At 45.9% G+C, this 24,670-nt stretch overlaps 1 protein-coding gene across 7 annotated transcripts in view; it reads right to left on the bottom strand.

Annotated features, from left to right (window-relative positions):
* The window catches only part of TCAF2 (TRPM8 channel associated factor 2), a 42,574-nt gene that overhangs the window by 17,163 nt on the left and 741 nt on the right, over nucleotides 1-24,670 (bottom strand). For 2 of the 7 annotated variants that reach the window (XR_008732586.1, XM_055712585.1), the window contains exons 2-9: nucleotides 23,295-23,469; nucleotides 14,387-15,020; nucleotides 11,069-12,039; nucleotides 9,135-9,229; nucleotides 7,933-8,146; nucleotides 6,874-7,113; nucleotides 4,704-5,041; nucleotides 1,814-1,936 (exon numbers count right to left, since the gene is read on the bottom strand). Coding sequence is in view for 6 of the 7 variants with exons in the window: in XM_055712585.1 (XP_055568560.1) it covers nucleotides 1,814-1,936; nucleotides 4,704-5,041; nucleotides 6,874-7,113; nucleotides 7,933-8,146; nucleotides 9,135-9,229; nucleotides 11,069-12,039; nucleotides 14,387-15,020; nucleotides 23,295-23,469 (2,790 nt within the window). In the remaining variant the exon portion in view is untranslated. Of the gene's footprint in view, nucleotides 1-757; nucleotides 1,937-4,703; nucleotides 5,042-6,873; nucleotides 7,114-7,932; nucleotides 8,147-9,134; nucleotides 9,230-11,068; nucleotides 12,040-14,386; nucleotides 19,592-19,627; nucleotides 24,507-24,566; nucleotides 24,644-24,670 lie in introns of those variants that run through there. The other 5 variants (XM_055712588.1, XM_055712589.1, XM_055712584.1 and 2 more) reach the window with 5 other exon arrangements.

Raw genomic sequence — 24,670 nt, 5'->3', positions numbered from 1 at the left:
CCTGCAATGTGCCAGTCTTTTCTGATTTATACTATGCTGCTTTTTATTATTTATTTTTTTAACTTTATGGAGAACAGACACCATTCCAAGGGTAACAATCTGAGTTAAGTCTAGTTTTGAATTTTGTTACTATGTATGCCTAAATATTTCAGGCTGCATTTAGGGCTGGTGTAAATTGTAGCTTCTCCATTGGAATCCCTATGGTTGGACAAGTTCACCTTAGGCCAGAATCCAACCCATCACCTTTTTCTTTTGTCCTTTTTTCTCCTAAGTATTTCAAGATTCATTTTGTTGTGCCATTCATGAAAAAAAGAACAGATCCTGCCATACTTAGGTAACAGATCTGATTATATTTTGCATTTTTTTTTAATGGAATATGAACTCAATTTTTATTCATAAACTCATTAGGGATGAATTCTACTTCTGTAGGTAGGGTCAGGTCTAAATCTTTACACTATGTGAATTTTCTTTTGAATCTCCAAACCATGACCAAATCACTACTGAAACACTGTCCAAGCTATAATTAGCCTCTGCATTTATTTTGTTGCAAGAACAACCCAAACTAGTAGTGAGTAAGAATAGAAAGAAAGTTTGAAAGACAAAGCAAAATATTAGGCCAATTAATCACAGGGAAATTGGAACCACATCTGAGCCAGAATGAAAAAAGAAAAGCTGCTGTACCAAATCTTTGGAATACTTCCATTTAGGCTTTTCTTACTGGGCATAGAGATGTGAAAGTAGGACCACATGCACAGTCTGTAAGTCCACAACGATTGTTTTATTTATTGCTGATACACAAGGAATGGGTTGGGACTGGTAAGCTATTAGGCTAAGCATTAACATGCGTACCAGCTCCCACAATAGCAAAGCCGTTAACTTCTGTTGCTCTGTGGAAAAGGCTGGTCCACTGCTGTCTTCCACCTCTCTGCTCCCTCATGCTGTCATGTCAGCACCTATTTTTTAACCTTTGAGGAGTCCATGAGTTAAACCATAACTGACTACAACGAAGTCACCTCTTTTTTTCTACTCTCCCATCTTTCACGGCATGTATCTTGCTGCCAGGCTGTGATAAGTGACAGATACAACTTATAATTAAACTATTCACATAAAGGTGGGTGTTGGGTCACACAGTCATACAATGTAGGAAGAAATCTACAGTATTTCAGTATTATATAAGCTGTAGATAAGCGTTATAAGGTCACTTTCATGACAATAGTTGTGGAAGTTCTGCACACTTAGAGTGATTAAAAATTAGGGATTTTAGGGTAACTAAACCCATAGCGAAAATCTCATGTTACTGGGATTATAACTGAAGAATACAACATTGTGCAGGCTACTATTTGCTTTAAAGATCCATATTCTATTGGTATTGTCTTCGAGACCACTTCAGTGACCGTTCCATCCTGAAAACTTCCTGCAGAGAAAGGTTCTGCAGGAACCAAATCTACTCAGTTACATTCCTCCTGAGGTGAAGAACCCAGAACAAAGTTCATTTGTTATTTAACCCTTCAGAAGATGCCTCAGACGGTTGCTGATCTGCACACAAGTTTCTGTTAATTTCTGTTGGGGCTGACCTCCACTGACAGCAATTCAGTGTAAAGCTAAGCACCCAGTGAGCTACCATGCAGCATACAGGGAGGAAAAGATACGCTATAGATAGTATGAGAATCAACGTTTGGATATTTTTCCTTCATGGTCTATAGGATCTCATTGGGTCCTGTTCCCAGCTGGGTAAAGAGGACAGTTCCGCAGACAGCTCTTTCTTGATAGGCCATCCCCAGGCTGTAAAAAATGGAGCCAAATTCTTATTCACCTGCTGAGAAAACTTCTGTGCCCACAAGTTCATCTTAGAAGGGTTGTCTTTTGGGATGGTGGACATTTTCTGGTAGTCAGAGAAGAGGTGGGTGAAGGGGTCCCAACCAAACCCTTCCTGCAACTGATGGAGAAGAATATAGTGTAAAAACAATGAAGTCCTCATTTCACTGGCATTATTCCTGTGTTGCAAGCAGTAGAAAATTCTGTAGGTTTCTGCAGCGTCTTTTAGAATGAACATAAAATTAAATGAAGGCATCCAACTTTCAGGCTTCAGAGCATAACTTACAGCGCCAGAGTACAGACAAATACACCTCCCCATTACACTGGCTTCCCAAAACAGATGAAAGATACCTTGGGAGCAGTCACAAATGTCAGCAGCCTACTATACAAACTCCTGCCCCTTTGGGCAGAGGAAAGCTGCTTGTTCAGTGAAAAAGCATCAAAGAGGACACTGACAAAAAACCCAGAAAGAAGGAGCACAGGAGAGCAAGGAGTAAACAGAAAACAGGAATGAGAGATTGTGAGCAGGGCATGCTTTGGCTAGGAATAAGAACAAAAGGGATCCAGATAGGAAAACTGCTGTTGCATGAGTAAGGATTTTAAAGCGGGATGGGAAACCTACGTTGTTGCTCAAGATGAGGTTAATACAAAGAGCTGATGTGGAATCACAGCAAGACAGGATGCAGAATGTCTACTCAGTGTCCATAGTTCTTTTACCAAGCCATGACCTCACTCCTGATACTAAACAGATTGACACTAAATCGCATTCCACAAATCCTTCATCGTGCTGGAACAGCTAAGGAGGAGACAGCACTTCTACATTAGACAGAACAAACAGGCAGGTTATCTACCTTTGATAATCCCCTATTGATATGGAAACTCCTGGTGCTGAGACTAGCTATAGACTAGGCAGTATCTTTTTGTGAGAAGGCTGGAGAGCCACGAGGAGGCTGAGTGGAAGGTGGGAGATGAAGGGGTCTGGTCTTGTGGCAGGTCAAAAGCAGTAAGCCAACTTATACTGGAGGAGGCTCCACACCATGTTAGGTTATGTCTGAACTGCAGAATGCAGGAGCATCTCCTGCACCCTGAGTTCAAGTATCCACCCCACACACTTCCCAACACCTTGTCACAACATGTCCACAGTGAAAATAGTCTGTTCCCTCTCCTGTGGCCAGTTTTCTATGAGAAGAAAACACAGGTCTTCAGGTCTTTGTGGGGTTGGCTGTGGCACATCCTGGACAACTGGTGGAGCCAGTGCCCTGGAGTATCCTAGAAGTGCTTCTTTTTCCTAGTCTAGACAGAACGTTGGAGGTCTCTGACTTTACTTTAAAGCAAGCAGTGAGGAGGTGAAGACAGAACGGTATAGATAGGAGTTTTGTTGTTCCATTTTAATCCGTAAATCTCTTGAGCCAATTAACTGATTTTCTAATTGTTTTACACTCTTTTTTTGCAAAAACTGTGTGACAGGCTTTAGGGACCACTCTGGAGAGGTAAATGGTATCCAGGTCGAACTCCGAGAGACGGCTGCTCCATCAGGCTGTGGCAAGACACCGTGTGCTGCCATGCAATGTAAGAACCAGACAGGAGTTGGACCTAAACAGGCCTGAAGAAGGCTGACGACTTCCTGAAGGAATGTGAAAAGTGTCTAAATGGCAGCCAAAGGAGGAGCTCAAAGGAATGCAGAAACCATTCCATAGAAAAAAAACCCATATTATGGCTGTAATAGGGACAATATATAGACAGAACTGTAATTGCTCTTTCATGTCACATTTATCCCAGCAGTCCTGGATAGGTAGCCAGATATTACTAGTCCCGTTAGCCAGACAGCAGATGGGAGATCCCAGCCTTCAGGGTGTGGGTGAGGCAGTGGGGCAGTGGCCAAACTGGTACTGTGGGAAAATTTCCCCTTTTGCAACTGTTCCGCTCTGTGTAACTCTTTTGATATTTGTTGCACCAGAGAAAACAGAGATTGACTCTTCAGCTTGATGATTCAGGCCCTTCTCTAGAAAGTGGAAAAGTCAGGACCAGTACTCCTCCAATATTTTGTTATTTGTCTAAGCTGTGAGAGCTCCCAGACAAGGGGGCTGAGGGATACTCACCTCACAACAGTCAGTAGCTTAAGCCATTATAATGGACTTTTGCCTTACAGTCCCAGTTAAAATCAGGTTGAGTGCTCTAGTTGCTAAATTACACTAGTTGCTATAAGGATAAAGGGAAAAGGGGAAGAGAAAAATCTCTCTCACATGTTTCCCAAGAGAACGCACTTTAATCTAGGACAGGAGTCATGATTGTAAAGGCTTGACCACAGTAATGGATTCAGTTACATGTGCGGGAGGATAAGCTGAATCCATCCTCTTGCCCCTTGATGAACTACACTGGCTCCACACAGCGCATCAGCTGACAGGCACACCCCACTCTTTGCTAGGTTTTGTAAAGAACAGCCTAGCCATGTAACTCACCAGGACACTGCTAGAAGCCTGGCTCTTCTAGACACTTGACAATGCCAAGGGTTGTTTTGCCAGCTAGCCCAATGTCCCACAGGAAATCTGCAGCAGATTAATGAGCTGTTCCCAAGTTTGACCACCCTTTTCCCATGCTGTACTACAAGAAGCAGTTGCTGTTTCTTTTCCAGAGAGAAAGATTAGTATATTGCTCTTAGCTCTCTCCCTGAGTGGCTAAGCCCAAGTCTGGCAAAAGAAGGTTTTCAGTAGACATCAGCATTAGACGCTCTGTGTGTATACCTCTCAGGTGCTTTCTGAACCTAAAATGAACCCAGATTGTAAGCAAACATTTAAAAGGCATGACAGCTACAGCCACCAGGCTGCAGACATCCTTCTGACACAAGCTTCACTGACTGCACTAAGAATACACCTGCTTTTCCCAGTTACCTGCAGGTACGTCTCCAGAGCAGTCCACATCTCCCAGTTCTTCAGTTGAGCACCTTTCTTCAGATACTCTCTTATCCTTGCCTCCCGACACTGTGACTTAAGTGCCTGATGGGCCTGATGTCTGGGAATCCCCAGCACCTCCTCGTGAACATAGACAGACCAGAGGTTGCAGGTGGCCTCTGTGGTATGAGGGGGAAATTCCCATGCTTGCTGCTGTTGATTGTGTCCCAGCTCATGGACAGGACCCCAAAGACCAGCAGTTTGCATGTGCTTCATGTCTAACATCTCCTTCACTGAATCTAGGTGGCCCATGATGGGGTAGCCAGCATGCATCCAGCCTGCAGGAAAGACAGGTACCAACACACATCGTAAGTGCTCACCCCAATGCCTCTTAGATATAAATGACTGTATTTTATTTCTCTAGTGCCTTTCCTCTGCCTCACAATCCACACTGTATTACTATGAATGATAAACATTTCCCTTCGTGAGATAAGGCAATACTACAAGTTTCACCCTAACAAACAGTCAAACAAGGAGTGTAAAGGTAATACTGAACTATCACTTAAGCACAGTTTCTCCTGCTTTCCCTTTTCATACATGAGCATACACTCAAGGCTGGACTGAGGTTGAGATTTTAGGATGAGGGGGGAAAAGCCTGACCATTGCCCAGGATACACCTGAACCCAAACTGAGCACAGGTGACATGAACCCAACCATGCAATAATGTGATTCAGCACCCTGGAAGACCTTGAGTCTTCCTATGTAGAGTGTGGGTACTGCAGGTCTGCACTCCAGTAGTCAGCAATGTGGATGAGGCACATGGAAGTCACAATTTGTCACGTGTAAGGGCTGCAGAATTTGTTATGTTTAAGCCTATTCTTAACCTCATAGGAGAGCTAGTCTATAAACAACTTCCCAGCACTATGCTAGGCAAGAAATCTGTGCTGCAAGAGATGTTACTTATGTCTCCTTGGTGTCTTCATCCCTAATTTTTCCTTCTTCTTGAAGATCCCAAAACTTCACGCTAGGTCATGTCCCTGAACTCAAACACCTATTGCAGCAGGGGATAAGCAGCCCTTGACACTCACTACATAGGGAGCCTACACAGCTGGCTCTGACTGAACACTAAGCTTGTAGACTACCCAAGTGGGAGAACACAAATGGCAAATCCTTTCCTGCAGGAACTATTTAAGATCTTGAGCTCCCTCTTTTTCAAAAAGAGGGAAGCATGCATTTAGCAGCCATGGGTATCCAAAAAGTTCTGGTTCAGAAATGCAAATGAAACCATTTAGTCTACCCAAAACAGAAGGGAATTTTATGCCTGCAGACTATTTTTAACTGGCATTTGCTCAGGACAGCAGAAATTAACACTCCCAAGATGTGCAACAAATTCTTTCCATGTGGCTTAGCAAAGGGTTAGGACATCAGGGTTCATGCCAAGCCCACGTCTCATTGTTGGATGATGAATTTAATCAGTCTATTTTGAAAAACAACAAAACTTGTATTGCAAAGTTCCAAATTTACCATATAATTTGACTCTAGATCAAATGCACTCCGTTCGTAACTGGGAAAGCTGGGGTGGAGGAGCATCAGTTGCAAAACTACAATCTCACGAGCTTTGACAGTGATACTGGTTGTACTTCCTCATTGCCATCATCTCAGGCACACATCTTTTTAGGCTAAGCCTTGCCCACAATAACCTTTGTGGAGCCCATCTCCAGCAGGTAGGCACACACAGGTTTAACAGCTGTCACTGAATGTGTGAGAACAGGCCTGTGGCTGAGGCAGGGAAAAAATAGAAACCAGGTTGGTGTCTCCTAGCTGTACTGACTCTGCAGTGCATTCAGGAGGGAGAATGAGTAACTACATGTGAGTCAAAGCCACTGCAGTCAGCAGCTCTGCCTCTTAACACACCCAGGCAGAAGAACAGCTGAGTGAGAGTTTTGAGAGCAGGGAGGCATCCGAAAGGGTCAATACATTTTTTAAGCCCAGCCCTACCATGTCTTGATCCTGATGGAGTAGCTCACAATTATGCAAGGGTCACAGTCATTTAACACCTTACATATGTTCCCACTCTGGTTTTAGCAAAATAACCTTGAAGGAACAGACGTTGCTGCTAGAGGCCACTTGTCTCTCAGCCCTTGAGAAGGCCATATGGCAATGTACCTACCACACGAGATCTGGACATCTGTTACAATCCTCTCTGGCCTTGGGAATTTTGTTGGTATGGCTGCCAATTTGCTTATCGCCACCATGATCTCATTCCACAGGGTCAGCAGTGGCTGTGGGTTCTTCATGTGGCGGATGTTGTCAGATGGCACCGTCAGGATGAGATTCTCAACAGCCAGTTCTGCCCAGGGAGCAGGGTAGTGCCGGATACAGTCCTTCCACTGGTTTTCACACGTCTCCCCTACATCAACACCACAGAAAGTCAGTTAAGCACAGCTATGACTTTTGAGCATGCTCCCAGAGGGCAAGCTGGAAAAAGAGACCACAGTCATGAAATTCTTGAAAAACAGTATGTAGTAGTTGCATGACTGGGGGTGATGGCTGTTAACTAGTTAATCCTCATCCTCTGCTTGTAAGTCTCCTCAGGCTCTTTAATGGATGAGAAACAGACAGAAAAGAGCTGGCATATACCAGATGGGTAGCATAGCAAGAACAGATCCACATCAGGTTTCTCCAGCAGGCCTTGATGATCTCCTTTTTTCTTTTCCAGCGCAGATTTGTTGTTTCATATAACAACACTGGTTTTGTTTACTTTGCCAGAAGAGCAGGAAGAAATTGCATAGAGGAAGAGAAGAGAAACTGATGGAAACATGGAAAATTCAGATTTACTGTAGGGACTAGAGATGGACATATGGGGGCACAGTAAAGCATGCAGAGCGCAAGGCAGGCTTTGTCATTTCAGAGGTCGGCCTGTCTCCCTCCAATGCAACGGTTTCCATCAGAAATTACAACCCCAACCTCCAAGAAATGTCGGCTTGGACAAACCCTGCCCATTTTGTGACAACTTCTTCACCAACCTCCTGCCATGTAGCAGGCGCAGAGTGACTAACTGACTTACCTGGAATCCCCAGAGGACAACAAAGTAAGGAAACTAAATCTAGGTATTCCTAAATCCAGGCATTTCTAAGATGTTCCTAAGCACAGGACCATCTTTCAGTCACAGGGACAGAGCATCTGTGAGCAGCACTAAGGAGAAAGGCACCAAGGTAAACAAACCTACCAAGCTTGAAGAAAGGAGCTCTGACTGCCCCTTCTACCGTGATGGGCACTTTCCCCAGGATGCTCTTTGCTGGTACGACGATGTAAATGAGGCCACCCCAGAGGCAGGAAACAGACTGTTTCTGGCAGGCAATATCACAGGTGCGTATTACCACTGGGGCCCGTTTCAGCTCTGTGGCATGAGAGAGGTCATCCGTGTGACACCCAATCTGCACCTGGCAAAGAGAAGGGTAGGAACAGCTGGTCAAAGGGCTCCAAGTGTGATCTGGCAGACTGACTGCAACTCCCTGAGTTGTGTCTGCTGCAGCACTGTCCCTGCAGGGCAAGAACACAGAAGCAGCCCTCTGACTCCAGCCTAGTTCAAGTTTTCAGCCTGTGGTGACCAGAAGCAGTAAATACAGTGAAAAAAAGCTGGTGAAGTTCAGTGCTATTCCTGTCTCAGACAGTCTTACAGCTATACTCCCATTATTACTGGCTTAACTACATCCTTCAGCAGCAGCTCGGGGTACAGCAGTGAATTCTTTACTTGGATTGATCACTCTTTCACCACCATCAAAGTCACATCCTATAACATACGAGTTGGATAGATGTGATCACTGCTGGCTTCTTTTATTGTGCCTCTTTCTTGGTCCTCATACAGTAAAACAGACAGCCTGTGGCTGCAGGATCAGACAGTAACACCTGAGTTAACTCAGCATTTCAACCGCAGGGAGCTCACTGCAAAAAAATATTCAAGCAGGTAAGCATTTATCTGCTTCACAGAGAACAGGATCCCAAGTAACCTGTTTATATCTGATCGGGATACATCTACATGAGCAATAGTGACAGCACTGTGAAAGTACCGTATGAGAGATCTGCAGATAGAGAACTAAGTTTGGTGCAAAGAAGGGCCCAAATAGTTATCTTGGGCCTGAAAATCACCTTAATCACTTCTCTCTGCACAATAACAAACAGAGCTGCCTTCAGGCAGCAGCCACACTGAATTATCCCACCAGCAAACAGAAATCCGAGGAATGCAGAAGAGAGTGGGAAACAAGGTGAAAAATTATGAGAATACATGGAAATGCCACAGGATGGCAGCAGTAGGAAAGGACTGAAAAGGCAGCAAAACCAGTAAGGAGAAAAACCTTCTCCGTGCTATTTTGGAGTGCCCACCTGACAAATACATCAGTGTAAACACAAGCCAAACTAGAGACAGCTTACCTTCAGACCAGCACCGACTGCCAGGCATGGGAATGTTATAACTGCTGTATGCCCTTCAGGTAGGTAGAGTCCTGTACTCCTCCAGGCTGTCTTACCTAGAAGGTAAGAGAACACAGACCTAAACAAGCAAGCACTTCTTTGGCCTGATGTTATGGATTCTGGAGATTTCAAGCTGCAACAGAAGAATCTTCCATTCTTTTCTCTTCCCTTGCTCTACACTCACAGAACTGTCTCGTGTTTTACCCAACCTGTCAGAAATAGTTTTAAAGCAATAGGGTAGCAGCGTGAACAAATCAACACACCATTAGCAAGCAAACCCACCCAAATCTGAACTTCTGGAAAGGCCAAGCTTAAATGTGTTTACTAGTATCTTTTAAAAACAAGAAGAAAAAAAGAGAAACCACCCCCCCCATACCTTCTCCACTCAGATCTTCTTACATTAAAGCCCTCATAAGGGGTGCATACTGTGGTGGCATTAAACATGGTTGAAGTTGCAATGATCATAATCCATTTCCTAAATAATAGACTGACAGTGACATTGCATTTTTCCTTACTGACTGGTCTGGCACAAGCTGGGTCCCACAGGAATTCCCGTTTCTAGCTGAGTGAAGTTATGAGAAAGTCTAAAAGGAATGTCCTGTGCTAGGTGTAACTGTAAAATGGCTACTCCACCATACTACTACAATTCAGCATGTTTCTAGACGGTCTTGCCACGGAAATGCAAGTCTCCTCTCCTTAGATATCTGTAAATGCTTGCAATACACAGTGCAAAACTGATCCATCTCTACTGCACCAATTGGGCAAAATCCACTACATAGTTCTGACATAAAGTTTACTCAAGCATATTTCAACACAAACAGTAAAAGTCCTAAAAAGGGTTCAACTGTCATATAGCACCCAACTTACAACCTCTCCTGTCCTCTAAGAAGGTGGGGCCAGTTTTGTCAAGCAAAACCTAATCCAAGGAAAAATGCAAATTAGACTATATCACAGTGTTTCACCAATTCAACTCAGTTTTGCTGAATTTACACCAAAGGCAGTTTTGAAATGGTGTTCAGAGTTTGCTGGCATTTCGTTCTTTTCTGCTCATATCAAATGACACAAATTCTGAGTATTTCTGGTCAAACAAAATACTATGTTCAATCCAATTGGCATTCAGTTCAGCCAACCCTAACAATTTTTCCTTTTTGTCCTGACTCAGTAGTGTTAAAACCAGTGAGCAGTTATTCCACAACTTTTCTCTCTGCATATCCTCTGCACTCGGACATTGCCACTCCAGCAAAGTCTCCTTTATCTCATTAGAACAGTTTGGAAACAACTCCTCTCAATCATATTCTAATACAAAAAAAAAGATTAACCTGTCCAGGGGATAATACTTTACCAGTGAAATTTAACCTAATCAGCTGTAAGCCGGAATCTCAGCGAGGTTGTAGAGATACAAGGCCTAAGCTTAGACAAATCATTCAGGGTGTAATTACCAAGTACTTCGGCTTCAGTGGCGGTGTCAGCCCAAGAAGTTCCCACCATGCTTTCAGCCTCTTGTTTTTATCACCCCTAAAACCAGACCTTCACTCCATCAAGTGTGCTGACACAAGTTGTGAGACCGTGCTACAACTCAGGCTGAAATTATCTAGATAAACATTTTGTTCCTAACTCCTACCCCTTCACAGGATGGCCCATAGACGGCTGCATCAGCACAACTATGCCAACAACAATTTGCAGTGTAGAGCCCAGAGTTTCTCAAGGAAGCTTTCTTGCTTTCTTGCAAAGCCACTGTGCTGTGCGAGAACCCTGAGGCACTTGTTAGGTGGTTCTTCTCCCCAAAGTGCCTGTGCCCATGTTCAGGCACACGCAGACACACGCACACTGAGGACAGGCGCCCCACCGATCCCAGCAACAGGATGCCTCAAGAGGAAGGGGGATAGGCTCCTCACCTGGGTTTGTGCCATCAATTTCCACAGTGACAGGGAGGGTGCAGACCCCAGCAGCAGATTTCTGCACTAGGGCTGCACTGTCCGTCATGGTGAGGGACAGCTCGGTCGCCATGCAGAGAAGGACTGCTTCTTTGGAGTTGCTCTTGACAGGGCATTGCCTGCTGACATGTGGGATCCCACTTCTCTGAAGCACTTTGGTCAGGATGCGGTGGAGCGAGGCATATGCAGGGCAGTCATGGGCTGGGATGTGCAGAAAGGCAGCACAGTCTTGTGCTAGCCTTTGCAGCCAGTCCTTCAAGGGGGCCTTGAGCTCCTCATGCTTCTCTACATGTCTGTTGAAAAGAGCCAGCGCCTTGCGGAAGTGGTAGTGCTCCCCAGAGCCCACCGCCGGGTGCTTAGCTGCCTTGACGCTCTGCCCCAGGATGCTCAGCCCAAAACGGTTCAGGATTTTGTTGCCAGGATATTCTGCCACAGCAGCTTTGCCATGATTCTGGGAAGCCCAGTACCAGGCCTGGCCTCCAATCAGTAACCCACCTCCCTCTGCCACAAAAGCGTGAACCCTCTCCGCATCTCTGTCGCTGTAAGAAGAGCAGCAGTACACACTCAGGTCACCTGTCAGCTGTGACACCTGTGACTTCACCTCTTCCTGAGAGAGGAGGCTACACAGTTTCTTCAGGCTGGCATCCACCCCCACCAGCCCCTTTTTCCCAGCATCCAGCCAGCAGACAGCATTGAGTAGGAACCTGGCCAGCTTTGGGGAGAACAGCTGGCTCTCATGGGTTGCCACCACAACACGGCCTCGGCCGTAGCGTGCCGCAGCTAAGAAGCAGCGGTGCGAGCTGTCCAGGCAGAGCGGGAAGGACAGTACACCATGCACCAGCAAGATGGAGGGTACACCCCCTGTCACCAAATCCAACTCTGACACACCACGCAGGAGAAACTCCACATCAAGGCTGAGGTTGGCCTGGTGCCTGCAGAACCAAGAGAGGTCCAGGTTAGCCCCCTATCCTGAATCCTCTGCACAAAAGGCCACCTTGTACAGCCCTGCCTCTTCTTCCTCCCTCATCCTTGTACATCTCGTCAGTTCTTTCATTTTTTAAAAAAAAACAACAAACCCATCAACACCTCAATTTTTCTCCTTTTAAAGCCTCAGTTTTTTGCAGTCAAGCAAATCTGTAAGAATCTCAGCACTCATTTTAAAAAAAAGGAGAGTAGGAAGAGTTCGAAGGGATGCTTCTAGACCTCTGACTTTGAAGAGCAGCTTGAAAATCGAAATACATTGCAGAAAAGAAAAAATGAGAAGATGTTTCATATTTTTTAAACTGCAGGTTTAAACTGCAAATGATGTGGGAATTGGCACATCTCCTCTGACAGAAACTTTCTCCATTTACCCCACCCTAGTCATTATCAATCAGGCAAGCCCAAAAGATTTCTCTACGCCTTCTTCTCCCAGCCTCTGCCACTTTGAGAACTGAAGAAAGGGTGGCTAGGCCAGATGGGCTAGATGGCCAGGCAGACACACAGCTAGACAACTAATGACTGACTAGAAGTTGAACCAGGGCCCTAACACATAGTCCTCACGTTACTACTAGTTGGTCTCCACAACATAAAGAGATTATATGGTGCAAGGTCCTCTTATCTCTGCTATTTCCATATAACTGCTATATGTCATGGTGCAGAAAGACACATCAAATTACTCTCATGTGCTTTGTTTACACTTTCTCCTGGTTCTGCCAAACACAGTTTTCCTTCAACACCTGGAAATAATCTGTTGTTCTGCGGCCACTGCAGCCAGCTCAAGAATAAATGCTGCTGCTCCTCTGTATGCCCGTAGGACAGGAATTAAATCTGCAGCTCTCCTTTGGTTATTACTTTACTGAAACCCTTTGTCGCACAGAGTATGTGCGCAGGCATATGGCACAGCACCTGCCTTGGGCTGCAGTCTGATTCTCCGTGAGTTAAGCAAAGGCCAGCAGGAAGGCCCAAATACACAGAGCCATTGTATTACATGGAAATTAGGTATCTAAATTTCTCTGTGGCTCTGGATCCAACCAAAACTACCACAAAAGCACCCCCAAAAAGGTGTAATTCACCCTTAGTTACCATTTAAAGTCTTGTTAATTGCTATGTAATTTTTCTCTGGTGAATTGTCCACCCCTCTCCCTCTTCCACACACTGTGCATGAGGCGGTGGGAACATGCCCACACAATGCAGGTGGGAAGAAAAACCAATCGGCAAAATTTAATTAAGTAACTTCATTTGTTAGCTGTGTCCTAAGCATTTCGCTGAATTCAACAGCAGAGCTTTCTGCTACCTTTATTGGGATACAAACTGAGCAGACACAAACTGATCCAGTAAGCATCAGATGCAATTATTTGAAAATATTAGAAATTTAGTACTATATATCCACAAGGAAAAGCCTGCGAAGAAAAGACTTGCAGGGAATTTTATCGTCATTGTTGCAGCTTTCACTGCAGTGAAATGAAGCTGCCACACAGAGGAAGCGCAGCAGCACTCACGCTCCTCGGAGAACCCACTGCACCTTGTGTAACTTGGTGGAAAGTGGCCAGAGGCACAGCCTGGCACACCCACTGGCACGGGGAGGTGGGGAAGAAAAAGATGGCACTCCGCTGCCAGGTCAGCTGTGCGATATGAGTCACAGCAACCCTGAGCATTACACCTGCTGCTCCAGGTCCCAAAGGATCAGGCTGGGAGCCCAAACTAGGAGCATGGAGATTTCCTGCCCACAGCCTGCCAGAAGCTGAGAAGGGAAGTGGCACTCAGGCGATCTCCTCAGCCCTGCTCCAGCCTCAGGGTTTCACTTGCAGAAGGTGAATTTCCGCAAGTAACAGGCTAAACAGGTTTAGCAGCTGCCAGCCAGAGCCTGGCCCAGAGAGGTGGCCTTGTGCTCCATCTCCAACCTGGTTTTGAACTGCTGGAAAGCTGCTCCGAACACACACACACGTGGGGAGTAGGAGTCGTTCCTCCTGTCCCTGTGTTTGCTGCACATTGCACTCAGGCACGCTTCATCAGGCAGACTGCTTTAAAAGATGGCTCCCCTCATTTCCTTCCCTCTGAAGAAACTCCCTGGACCTGGCCCAGCTGTCCTGGAAGCAGTCAAAGACATAAATCTTCCCAATTGCAAACAGTGGAAAGTCCCTCTTAAAAAAAAAAAAGACAAACAGTTGCATCCCATCCTGGCTATTAAAGAACCAGCATTCACCATCATCCTCATCTCTCACCTCAAGAATCTTCTGTAAACCCCTCACCTGCATAACCTGATCAGTTGTTTACATAGAGAGCAATTCAGATACTCACGGGACAATTAATGGGATCTTGGGAATTTTCTTGGCGACTTTGAAGATGCCTTTCTCCACAGCGTTTCCCGTGAAATATATGCCAGCCACGCTGGTCACCTGGTTCCCAGGGAACTCCAACAGCACCTTCTCCTTGCCATGTTGACTAGCCCAGTGCCAGGCCTGGCCTCCAACCAGCAGCCCTCCCCCCCCCGCCACAAAGCCAACCAGGTCTTTCGCCCGCGCGCTGCCATAGGCGTCCATACAGTACACCCCCAGCGAGGGGCTGAGCTCTGCCCCCGCCTGCACTGCGGTGCCAGCCCTGAGCAGCAGCTGGGAGAGGGAATCCAGATGAGGATGGACCCCAACCAGGGCCTCGGGGGAAGGCTTGAGCCACTCCACAGCATTTCTGAGGAACTGGGAGAACTTGGAGTCCTTCAAGATTCCTTCATGGGAAACAACCACCATCCGGCCCTTCCCATACTGTGAAACGGCAATCAGAACCTGCTTCTTGGAGCTCATAAGCACAGGGTAGGCATCCTCTCCGACAAGCAGCAGCTCACAAGGAACAAAACTGCCAGTGAAGTCCCATTGCCCAACACCGTCCACTAACAGCTCATAGGCGGCAGAGGGTTTCATCTTCAGGTCACTCCTATCTGGTGGAGAGAAGACCAACATTCATCACAGTATGGCTCAGCAATAACAAACAGCTGTAATAACCCTGTGGAGTCATTTCTTTGTTGTCTAGCAGGAACTCCAAACGGGAATCATTTACTGGAAGCAGCTTTGTGGACAAACTTTTTCAGGGATTTGGGATTATTTTTTTTGTGTTTGGCTTTGCTACCACACTATTTAACATTTAAACAGAAGTGACAAGTATATCAAAATGATGAAGGAAAAGAAAGTGACTGTTCCAACAAATTCTGCTATGCATCATGGAGAAGAACAGGGAAATAAGTACTCACTATTCACTCTCCCATTAACATTTATTTGGAAAGGGGGAGTGCCAGAGACTCCAGGAAGTTGACTAGGCTTGTCCAGTAGAGGTGGTTCACATGGAAATAGCCAGAAAATTAAAAGACCTTATCAACACAACACACAGCACAATTCAAACATGTGGTCCACATTTTAATTCCTAATTGGCTATGTACAGAGTTACACACAGCTGCTGCAAGATGGTATTCCAAAGTTGTACTTTTCTAACTCCGTTGAGGCACAATAAGCCCTTGCTTAGTATTAGGAGATGTGAGGGGGAGGAGAATCAAGCAGAAATGATGGAGACTACCAGCTCCCCTGGAGTAACTGCCAGTTTAAGTCACACAGTACCTAGAAGAGCAGGTCTGGGCACAGGAGATTCATGCCCTAGTTCCCTGATCCAAACTGCCGCATGATCTCAAGGAAATAATTTCCCTTTTCTGTAGCTTTTTTTTCACCTGTTTTCCCATCTATAAAGTAAGGAGAGTGGTACTGACCTCGATTGCCAAGCTTTTGAGGTCTACGGATCACACGTGCTCTACTTAGGCTCCCTCAGGTTGAATGCTTGGCTTAGCTCCTCACCAAAGTTACCTTCTGCTGAGCTGGGGCAGCTGTGGCTGTGCAAACAGGAAGGTTTTGAAGTAGAGAATATGACCCAGCTCCACCCAGTTCCTGTCATTCAGGATTCACAAGGCTGACTTGGAGCACAACGCCTACACCATGGGAAGGAGCAGCTCCGGGGCTAGCCTAGCCCTTTCCCTGGCAGCACCCATGCCAACACTGCAGCGACCTTCCCTGGTCTGCACATGCATTTCGTATTTGGCTACCCTGAAAGTAAATCCTTGCCATGCAAACACAGGAAAATGGAGAAATCCTGGAGAAGCGGCATCCTTAATTTGGATTTGTCACAGGCCCCAGGGAGCTGAGAAACAGCAACCCAATCAAGAGTGACAGTATCATTCCCATTGCTTATCCTCCGGACATGCCTGGAAGCTCCTGTTTTTCACCCACACTCTCGTGGGACTCCACATATGATTTATGAGTCAAAGCTGCTGATTAACATAGGATAAAACCTACACTGCCCAGTCATTTAGCTTGTTTGCTGGCTTAGTCCGAAGTCCAGCTTTGTTTCCCTAGGTTTGAATAAGCCCGACATTTAAAGGCAAATACAAGGTTTAAGTAGTTTAGGTTGTTTTACCAGGAATCATGCAACAAAGCAGTAACACAGTTTGGGAAAACACTGAAGTTTTTTCTGGTGGCTTCTGTGGACTTGATACTAATGTACCTGTACTGACACACTAACCATAACGTAGGGGAGAGGAAAATCAGTTGGATAGTTTCAACAACTCGTATTCTACCTGAGGACTACCCTACAGGACTAGGTTTGAAGTAAATTCAGTAAAAAGCAACCCTTACTTCTTAGTCTGCACCCTTCCTATCACAGGATTTGAAAGCTAACTTCCTAGACTGGGTCCCACAAAAGCATGGGTGCTCCCTGGCATTTATCCAGAACATGGTGTGGCTGTCTTGGACAGGATTTTAACTCTCTCTAAATGGAATGCAATTTTCACCATATAACAGAATTCCCAAGTTCTATATAATCACAATTTCTTCACTTCCATTGCATTAACCATTTGAGTGTGGAGAGAAGAAAGGAAGTGTACTCGTTAGACTCAGAACAGACACAACTACAGGTGATTTCCTCTTTCTACGGAGAGAAGGGAGAAAACATAGCAGGGACAGAGAACACACATGTCTGACAAGAACTGCGGGAAGCCGCAGAAGACTGAGCTGTGTGACTTTCGTGTCAATTAGGAGGAAACGACGACTACACCTGGGCACACACAGAGAGAAGGGGAAGCTCTTCACTTGGCCACTTCCCTTCTTAACATGGAAGTACAAATTCTCCATGACAGTGTCCTGAACAAGTCAAAAGACTCTCAGTTCCTTGTCTTCCCCTCCTGTCCCTTCCATTTCTCACCTCCAGACAGTTCCCTATCCCCACAGAGCTGAGAATATTGAGAGTAGGTATTGCAGCATACATTTATAAATCCTGCCAGACGACTAATTCTCTCCTAGCATTTCTTCTGTCTCTGGAAAAGGGACAAAAATGTAATTGCAAGGTATTGGGGCTTCATTAAATGCAGACTTAAGATTCCATCATCTGCTGTCCTGAAGTCATCACATCCAGGCAAAAGGGATGAGGTACAAAGGAAGGAATACCCCTTGGGCCACTCAGGAAGAATATCTCTGGGAGAGAGGTGACCGGGGAGGGGGGGCTCTAAGGGTGAACAAGGGAACAGACTTTGTGTGTCAAGCGCTCACTTTGGGGTAAGTCTTTTAGGTCCCTGTAAAGCCTGTGAGAATTTCAGTGAGTAAAAAGCACGGGAATGTGCAGTACCTGAGAGGAAGAGGACAAAAGGCACAGGATATTCACTGGAGTGGATCACTTGTTAAGAACACAGGCAGCCTAAGTGAGTGCGAGAAACACAGGTCCTAGACATTTGGCTGCTCTTCCTAAATGGTGGGGGGCACACTTGGGGGTTTCCAGTCTTTTCTTTCAGATTCACAGTTTAGCAGTCTGCACAGTAACCAAGCATCAAGTATGTTGCAAAGTCTGTAGGCAGTAAAGAACTGGTGGGCTCTTTCTTTTTCACGTTTATCAGCAAATTGAACAAGGAGAAAAATGCTGACATTTGGCATTTGCTGAAGGGACAAAAGTACTTACTATATTCATTATGTCTGTTCATCATCAAGTGAGGTTTTAAACTGAAAGAAGGTAGATTTAGATTGGATATAAGGGAGACATTTGTTATGATGAGGGTGGTGAGACACTGGAATGGGTTATCCAGAGAAGCTGTGGATGCCCCAACCGTAGAAGTGTTCAAAGTCAGGTTGGATGAGGTTTTGAGTAACCTGGTCTAGCGAAAGATGCTCCAGCAGGGCAGGAGGGTTGGACTAGATGATAATTCAAAGTCCCTTCCAACCCAAACTGTTCTATGATTCTGTGATTCTAAGACTCGCATGCTATGTAGCACAAATGCACACTGCAAGAGTAAGTGGGCCTTAGAGCTGGCTTAAGCACATAAGGGAGAGCCTAGGCTGCTGCCAGGGCAGGAATGTGCTCAGGCTCTGCACTACTAGAGGATCAGGAACTTGGTCTTAGCCAGTGTGTGCTCACATACATACAGCATCCAGGGTAACTGTGAGGCTGGACCACTTGAGAATGGGCTCAAATTTGTGTTAACCTGAAGATGGAGATGATGACTGTCAGAACTGAACATCTCAGGTATGCTCTGCATGCTTCCCCACCCTTTTCGACACCTGTGAAAGCAAAAGCACCATGAAGCCACCAGTGGGGAAGGCTAAAGCAGTAAGCCGTAAAATGTAAAGATTAAGCGATGTGCAAGAAGGGTGGTGAGATGAAGCAATAAATTCAGGTGCAATGGATTGCATGCAGAAGGGAACACAACACTTAAACTTTGACCACAGCCCTTCTTAAAGAACTGCTCAAAACTATGGTAAAAGAAGACACCTAGTGGAGATCACAGAATATCTCAAGTTGGAAGAGACCCATAAGGATCATGAGTCCAACTCCATGCTCCTTGCAGGATTACCAAAACTAAACCATACGACCAAGAGTGTTGCCCAGATGCTCCTTGAACTCTGACAGGCTTGGTCCACTTCCCTGAGGAGCCTGTTCCAGTGACGGATCACACTCTCAGTGAAGAACCTTTTCCTAATGTCCAAGCTGAACTTCCCCTGACACAGCTGGAAAAGTGAGATGGAGAAGCGGGAGGCAGCCAAGCAATAGTTTGCATGGGAAATACAAGGTTAGAAAAACATACATCAAAAAAAGCCTTTGCCTTTCTAATGTTACATAACAAAAGTCAAAGAAACAAAGCTAAATACATCAAAGGGAAATAGAGCCAAAGAAGTAGTAGATTAGGTTGTAAATTAATGGCACTCTAAAATTAGGTCAAGAAAGCAATTATTAAAGGAAGCGACTATTTTTTTTTTGTTTACAGTTACAGTGTTTAGAGTTATAAGAGAGCAGATTGAAAACCAATAAAAACTAAAAAAAAAATAATTTTTAGTGAAAGTGCAGCTGAATCAATCAGGCAATTACCTGTAATTACTGTTAATGTTATTACTTTTATATGGCACTTTACAGCAGATTACAAACCACTATAATTTCAAAGCCGAGTAAAATGCTGGTGTGTTTTAAGGAAAAAAACAGGAATTTCCCATGCTTTCTGGTGGTGTTAACATGCATGCATTAGGGTACGCTTCTGGTGGTGTTAACATGCATGCATTAGGGTACACTCACTGGCTAACAGGATGCAAAGAAACAGAAAATATGAATGTCTAAACACACATCTGTCCAGCCATCTTAGTTGCTTTCCAAGATAAGGCAAAGAAAGAACCAAATGAAAGCAGCTGATGACATCTGTCTGGGTATTTCAAAATAATTTTGCATTTGGAAATGTAATTAACATCTTAATAAAACTGATTTTACTAACTTCCTATGAACTGAAAGCAAGCTGATCGGCTATGATCAGTAAAGACAGGGATACACTGAATCAGAAGAAATGTCTATACAAAAAAGTGCTGTTTATAGTCTCTTTAAAAAATCTACACCTGTGATCTAAAAAGGACAGCAAGTATCACATGAATGAAATTACCAAATAGAAAGTAATGTACAGAAGCACAGGAGAAGAAATCATAACCTTACTAGAAAATAATTTTTTAAAAAATGAGAAATTGCTTGAACGCAAGTCCTCTGGCCTCTAGTTTTAGCGAAGTGTTGACATCTGTTGGTGAAGGAGGAGGAGAGCAGCACAGAAATCTCCAGCAACTGTTGATACAGAGCCCTTTTCCAGAGGGGCTGAGCCTCATTTACATGCCTGCTGTGTATAACAGCACAGATCATTTCCCTTTCAATGTTGCTGGGTTTTAAAGCACGGGATAAGCATAACCTCGTCCGCACCAATCTACTATAGCCTGCAGTGATGTTGGTAAAAGATGAGGGAAACCAACAACTTTATCCCTTCTAAACTAAAAGGAAAGCACAGGACTTGTTTTGCTATATTCTGCCGGGGAGCAAGGGAAAGCAAGGATACTGGGACAGCTCACTGAAGCTGAGCACGAAGAACAGGCAGGGTGTAACTCAGGTGGTGGGCAGCAGCTGATACCCTTAATGACCTATCAAAGACATGTCACACAAACTAACAGTGTACAGTTAGACTGGTGAAGGTTTGTGCCTTACTGTGAATTGCGTAGCACCACTTACTGCAACAAAAAAATGTGCAGTTCACATAAACTGAACATTGTTTCCTCCTTACCGTCATGCACTATTATATTTTACAATGCAACAAGCAGAAGTATTACAAGCCATGCCTTATCTCTTAAATCATATTCTTTTTCAACTCAGTATAAGGGTGATACACCAACAAGGAGCATCTGGGGCTTATTTTGGATTCTGAGACTAACCAAACAATGCCTCAGAAGAAATGTATGCCAAGTAGAAAAAGTACCAAGTTTACTTAGTTCTTTGTTACTGCAGCTAGATTTACAATCGATACATGTTTTAAGGCCTTATTTCAAAAAACATTGGGTGCACAAATTACTGTTCCCTCCCATGCCCTATGAGCTGTTCCTCTGGTATTAGCTTTCCCAGAGATGTCCTCACCACACTCAAGCCACACTGGGTTGAATCATGTCTTTCCTGGCAGTTGGCATCAGGGGCGTCCCCGCCAAGGGCCAGGCTGTTAGTCTGCCAGCCGGTGAGTTTGTGTTGACACAGAGTGTGGGGCTTCTGCCTTTATTCCTTTCTTACACCCTGTGCTTGGCCCTTTCAAGCCAATCAAGCCCAAACCTTTGCTCATGATAAGCTTGGGTTCAGTTCATGTTCCAATCACAAATGAATATTCAAGATTGTTCCCTTTTTGGATATTCTCTTTGCTGTTATCTCATACTGTCATCTTTGTACTTGCACAGACCTGCATTCTTCACTTCTTATCCCCATCTGTGTGCGTCTGTGGTGCCAGCTTGATCCACACAACTGGGCAAATGAACCTCCAAGGCCACACAGCCTGTCACGGCGGGGCTGTGGTCAACCTACGCAGTGCAGTGACTTGAGCCATGACATACCTGGGAAGCTGACCCTTTGATAGCACCCCAAAGGTCCTTCTTGATGGGCTAGGCCACCTCAAGTCCTGCCCCGGCCTCTGCAGGACCTGTCAGTAAAGCTACAGCTGAGCTGCATTGCCTTACGCCATCATTACGTTTTACGTCCAAACCTTGCTATCTCTAGCAAGTTTTTATATAAACCTATTCATAACTCCAGCATGTTGCAGACCAGCTTTAGATAGGCTTCATGTCCTGGGAGGCTGGTCTGGATGTGTTCTGGGAGGCTGTTCCAGACTATTGCTGCAATTAGTCGTTTTTCAGGGCATTTTACTGCCCAGGCTATTCTCTGCTATTTTAGGCAATCACCTCACTTGTCTTTCACTCTGCCTGAAAGCTATTGCCAAAATTTTTGTTTTCACCTAAATGTACCCACCAAGATCCAAAATCTTTCCTTTGTATTCTCCTCACCTTGCTTAGTTAATGTCTTTAGTTTCAAAATTGTCTCCACCATATATCTTCTGAAAACAGGCCTGACATGACATTAAGGCACCTTTCCAATGGTGTGGTGCTATAAACACACCTTAAAAGAGGCTAAAGCCAAGGCTTAAAAGACAGGGGAGACTCTTTCAACCTACCTTCCACCCATACATACCCTAGCGAAAGCATTATAGCATTGACATCACCTAAAATGCTCACTGCCTTTTTTCTACTACCTCTGCCCCCTTTTTCCATAAAGCCCTCCAGATACAGCCTGCTTTCAACTTCTGTTCTGCCTGTAGTACCCTAAGGGAGGCCCTTAAACAAGATCTGGGCAGTCGTTGAAAAGTTATTAAGGGACACAGCCCGCAGTACTGGGTTTAAATTACATACGTAAGTTTGCACCACTATGCTGAAAACAGGAATGGCTGAAAATATGAGATATCTAACACTAAAAGGTAAGAGATCTCCACTAAAAGATCTTTCTTTTTTACTATTAAACACTTTCCTCAACTTGGTTCTAGCATGTTTGGCAGTTGTGGCAAATTTAGCACCGTTTCTACATACTGCAACTTTTAAATGCTGCATTATGAAGCATACAATATACAGCTGAAAAAGTACTAGTCCCAAACAGAAACTTCATTGCCAAACGTAAGGCAGATGACCAGTAAACGTTTATTTTAAACCAACATATTGGTTTATTATTAGAACATCTAGGTGAAAAGAGAGGTCAAACCCAATGAATTAGGGTACTCCTAACTTGTGTGTTAGCGCTGACTGAAGAATGTAAATTCAGTACCATGCAGACTCATTACGGGACAAAACGAAGAAGCACCTCTCGTGTTTTTGCTGTGCCTTCCCTAACAAGACCTGCTAGACCTGCTGGGCCAGAACCAGCTTAGATGCTTCCCTCTGTGTTCCTCAGTGTATCGGGGTCTAGGGTCTATGCGCAGAACCAGCTTTGTACCTCCTACAGATTTAATCTACAGCCAAATAACTTACTCGTGCTAAACTGCAAACTGACAGCAGCTAGAAGCTTCTAGACAAAATGCACCCAGAAACCACAAGTTTCTTTCCCTCTCCACTTACTCAGTTTGAAAGTGTATTAAAGCACTTATGTTTGCCTGGGGTTGAAAGGCATCTCTTTTTCAGGGGAAACCCGTAGATTTCCCAGTTTACACCCACCTACTGAAGTAATTGCAGGTACTTTATTTAGGCTCTTTGTTACTACCTTCCTTTGGCATCGGCAGAAGCTGGAATCTGTGTGTATAGCTGCAGCTTTATACCGGCACAGAACAAGTCCAGGTTGCATGCAGAATCAGGGCAGATGCAACATGCGTACTCACAGAGCGATCTTACATACTGCTGCCAGACCTCCTGCAGCCTGTTCAGGGATCCCTTGTGAACTTGGCGTTCTGCACCGCACAGGCCCGGATGGCAACGCAGTTTGTAAAAGCAACTCCGGTAGACTGAGCACCAGCCTGTCAGCCTCTTCCCTTTTACCTTCAGTGACCGGTTACCCTTAAGGAAGAATCAGACGTCACGCTGAAGAAGCAATGCAAAACCCACTAGGCGCACAACAAGCGGGCGCCCGCTCCCCGCGCCCCGCCGTCGCCCCGGGGCTGTGCGCGTTACGGCCGCGGTTGCGCAGCCCCAGCGCCTCTCCCGAGCCGCCGGCGAGCAGGAGCAGCTGCGGCAGGCGGGCAGGAGGGGCCGGCAGCGCCCAGCACCCGTCGGGAAAGCGGGAGGAGAAGAGGGGAAGGGAAAGTTCAAGAAGGGTCGGGAAAGCGCCGCGGGAAGTCGCAGCCGTCGCGGGGAGCGCGCAAAGCTGTGCGAGGGGGCCGTGGGAGCCATGGCTTGCAGTGAAACGCCGAACACGTTTAACATTTTGGCCTTATTTGTGCCTGAAGTGACGGACAAGGTCCGTGTTTTGATTTTACATCATGGGAAGTGGCAAATGATTTGGTCAAAAATAGCATTCAGCCCGTGAGGTTTGCGCAGATGCCGAGCAAGCCCATAATCTGGTCTGCTAATTTCTCTACACTTGCACTAATGCTCTCTAATGCACTCTTCATATCCAGAGGGCGCATCCCTTTTTTGATGCATCCCCAAATATTCCAGCAGCAGGCTGAGGTACAAAACGGTGCTACCAACCCTTATGGATATGGACAGACAAGCCACACAGCCTGCACTCTGCGCCCTAAGCGAGTCCTGGTCCAGGGTTAACAAACCGTTTTCAAGCACATGATTTCTAACGGGATCGCCACCCCGGCAAGCCAGGGGATGCCCCGAGCTCCCGGGGCTGCACGCTCGCTGCCGGCACGTTGCTCCCGTGCCTGATTCTACCTTTCCTGCGCTCGTCCACAGCTCGCGGTGGGCGAAAACGCAAGCAAGCGCCAGGCAGCTGCAGAGGCCGCGGCGGCAGCAGGGCTGGCTCTGCTCCGAGCCCAGCTGAGCGCAGCGCCTTGCCCGGGCAGCGCAGGGGGCAGCGGCCCCTCCCCGCTGCGGGGCCGGACCCTGCGCCACCTGCGGGAGGTGGGCGCGCTGCCCGCGCTGCACAAGCGGCCCTCTCCCCCCCCCCCCCCCAATTAACTCTTCCTCCTGCTCCTCTTCCTCACCCTCCGGCCGTGTAACGCCGGCCGCCTCCCCACCCTCCTCTCCGCCCCCAGGGGCGATACACACTTTCACCCCGGCCCCTGGCACGGCCGGGCGCTTTGCGGCA

Source organism: Falco cherrug, chromosome 5, assembly GCF_023634085.1.
Source record: "Falco cherrug isolate bFalChe1 chromosome 5, bFalChe1.pri, whole genome shotgun sequence".
Lineage (NCBI taxonomy): Eukaryota > Metazoa > Chordata > Aves > Falconiformes > Falconidae > Falco > Falco cherrug.
The sequence above is the reverse complement of the archived record's forward strand: the minus strand, read 5'-3'. Positions and strand labels throughout refer to the sequence as shown.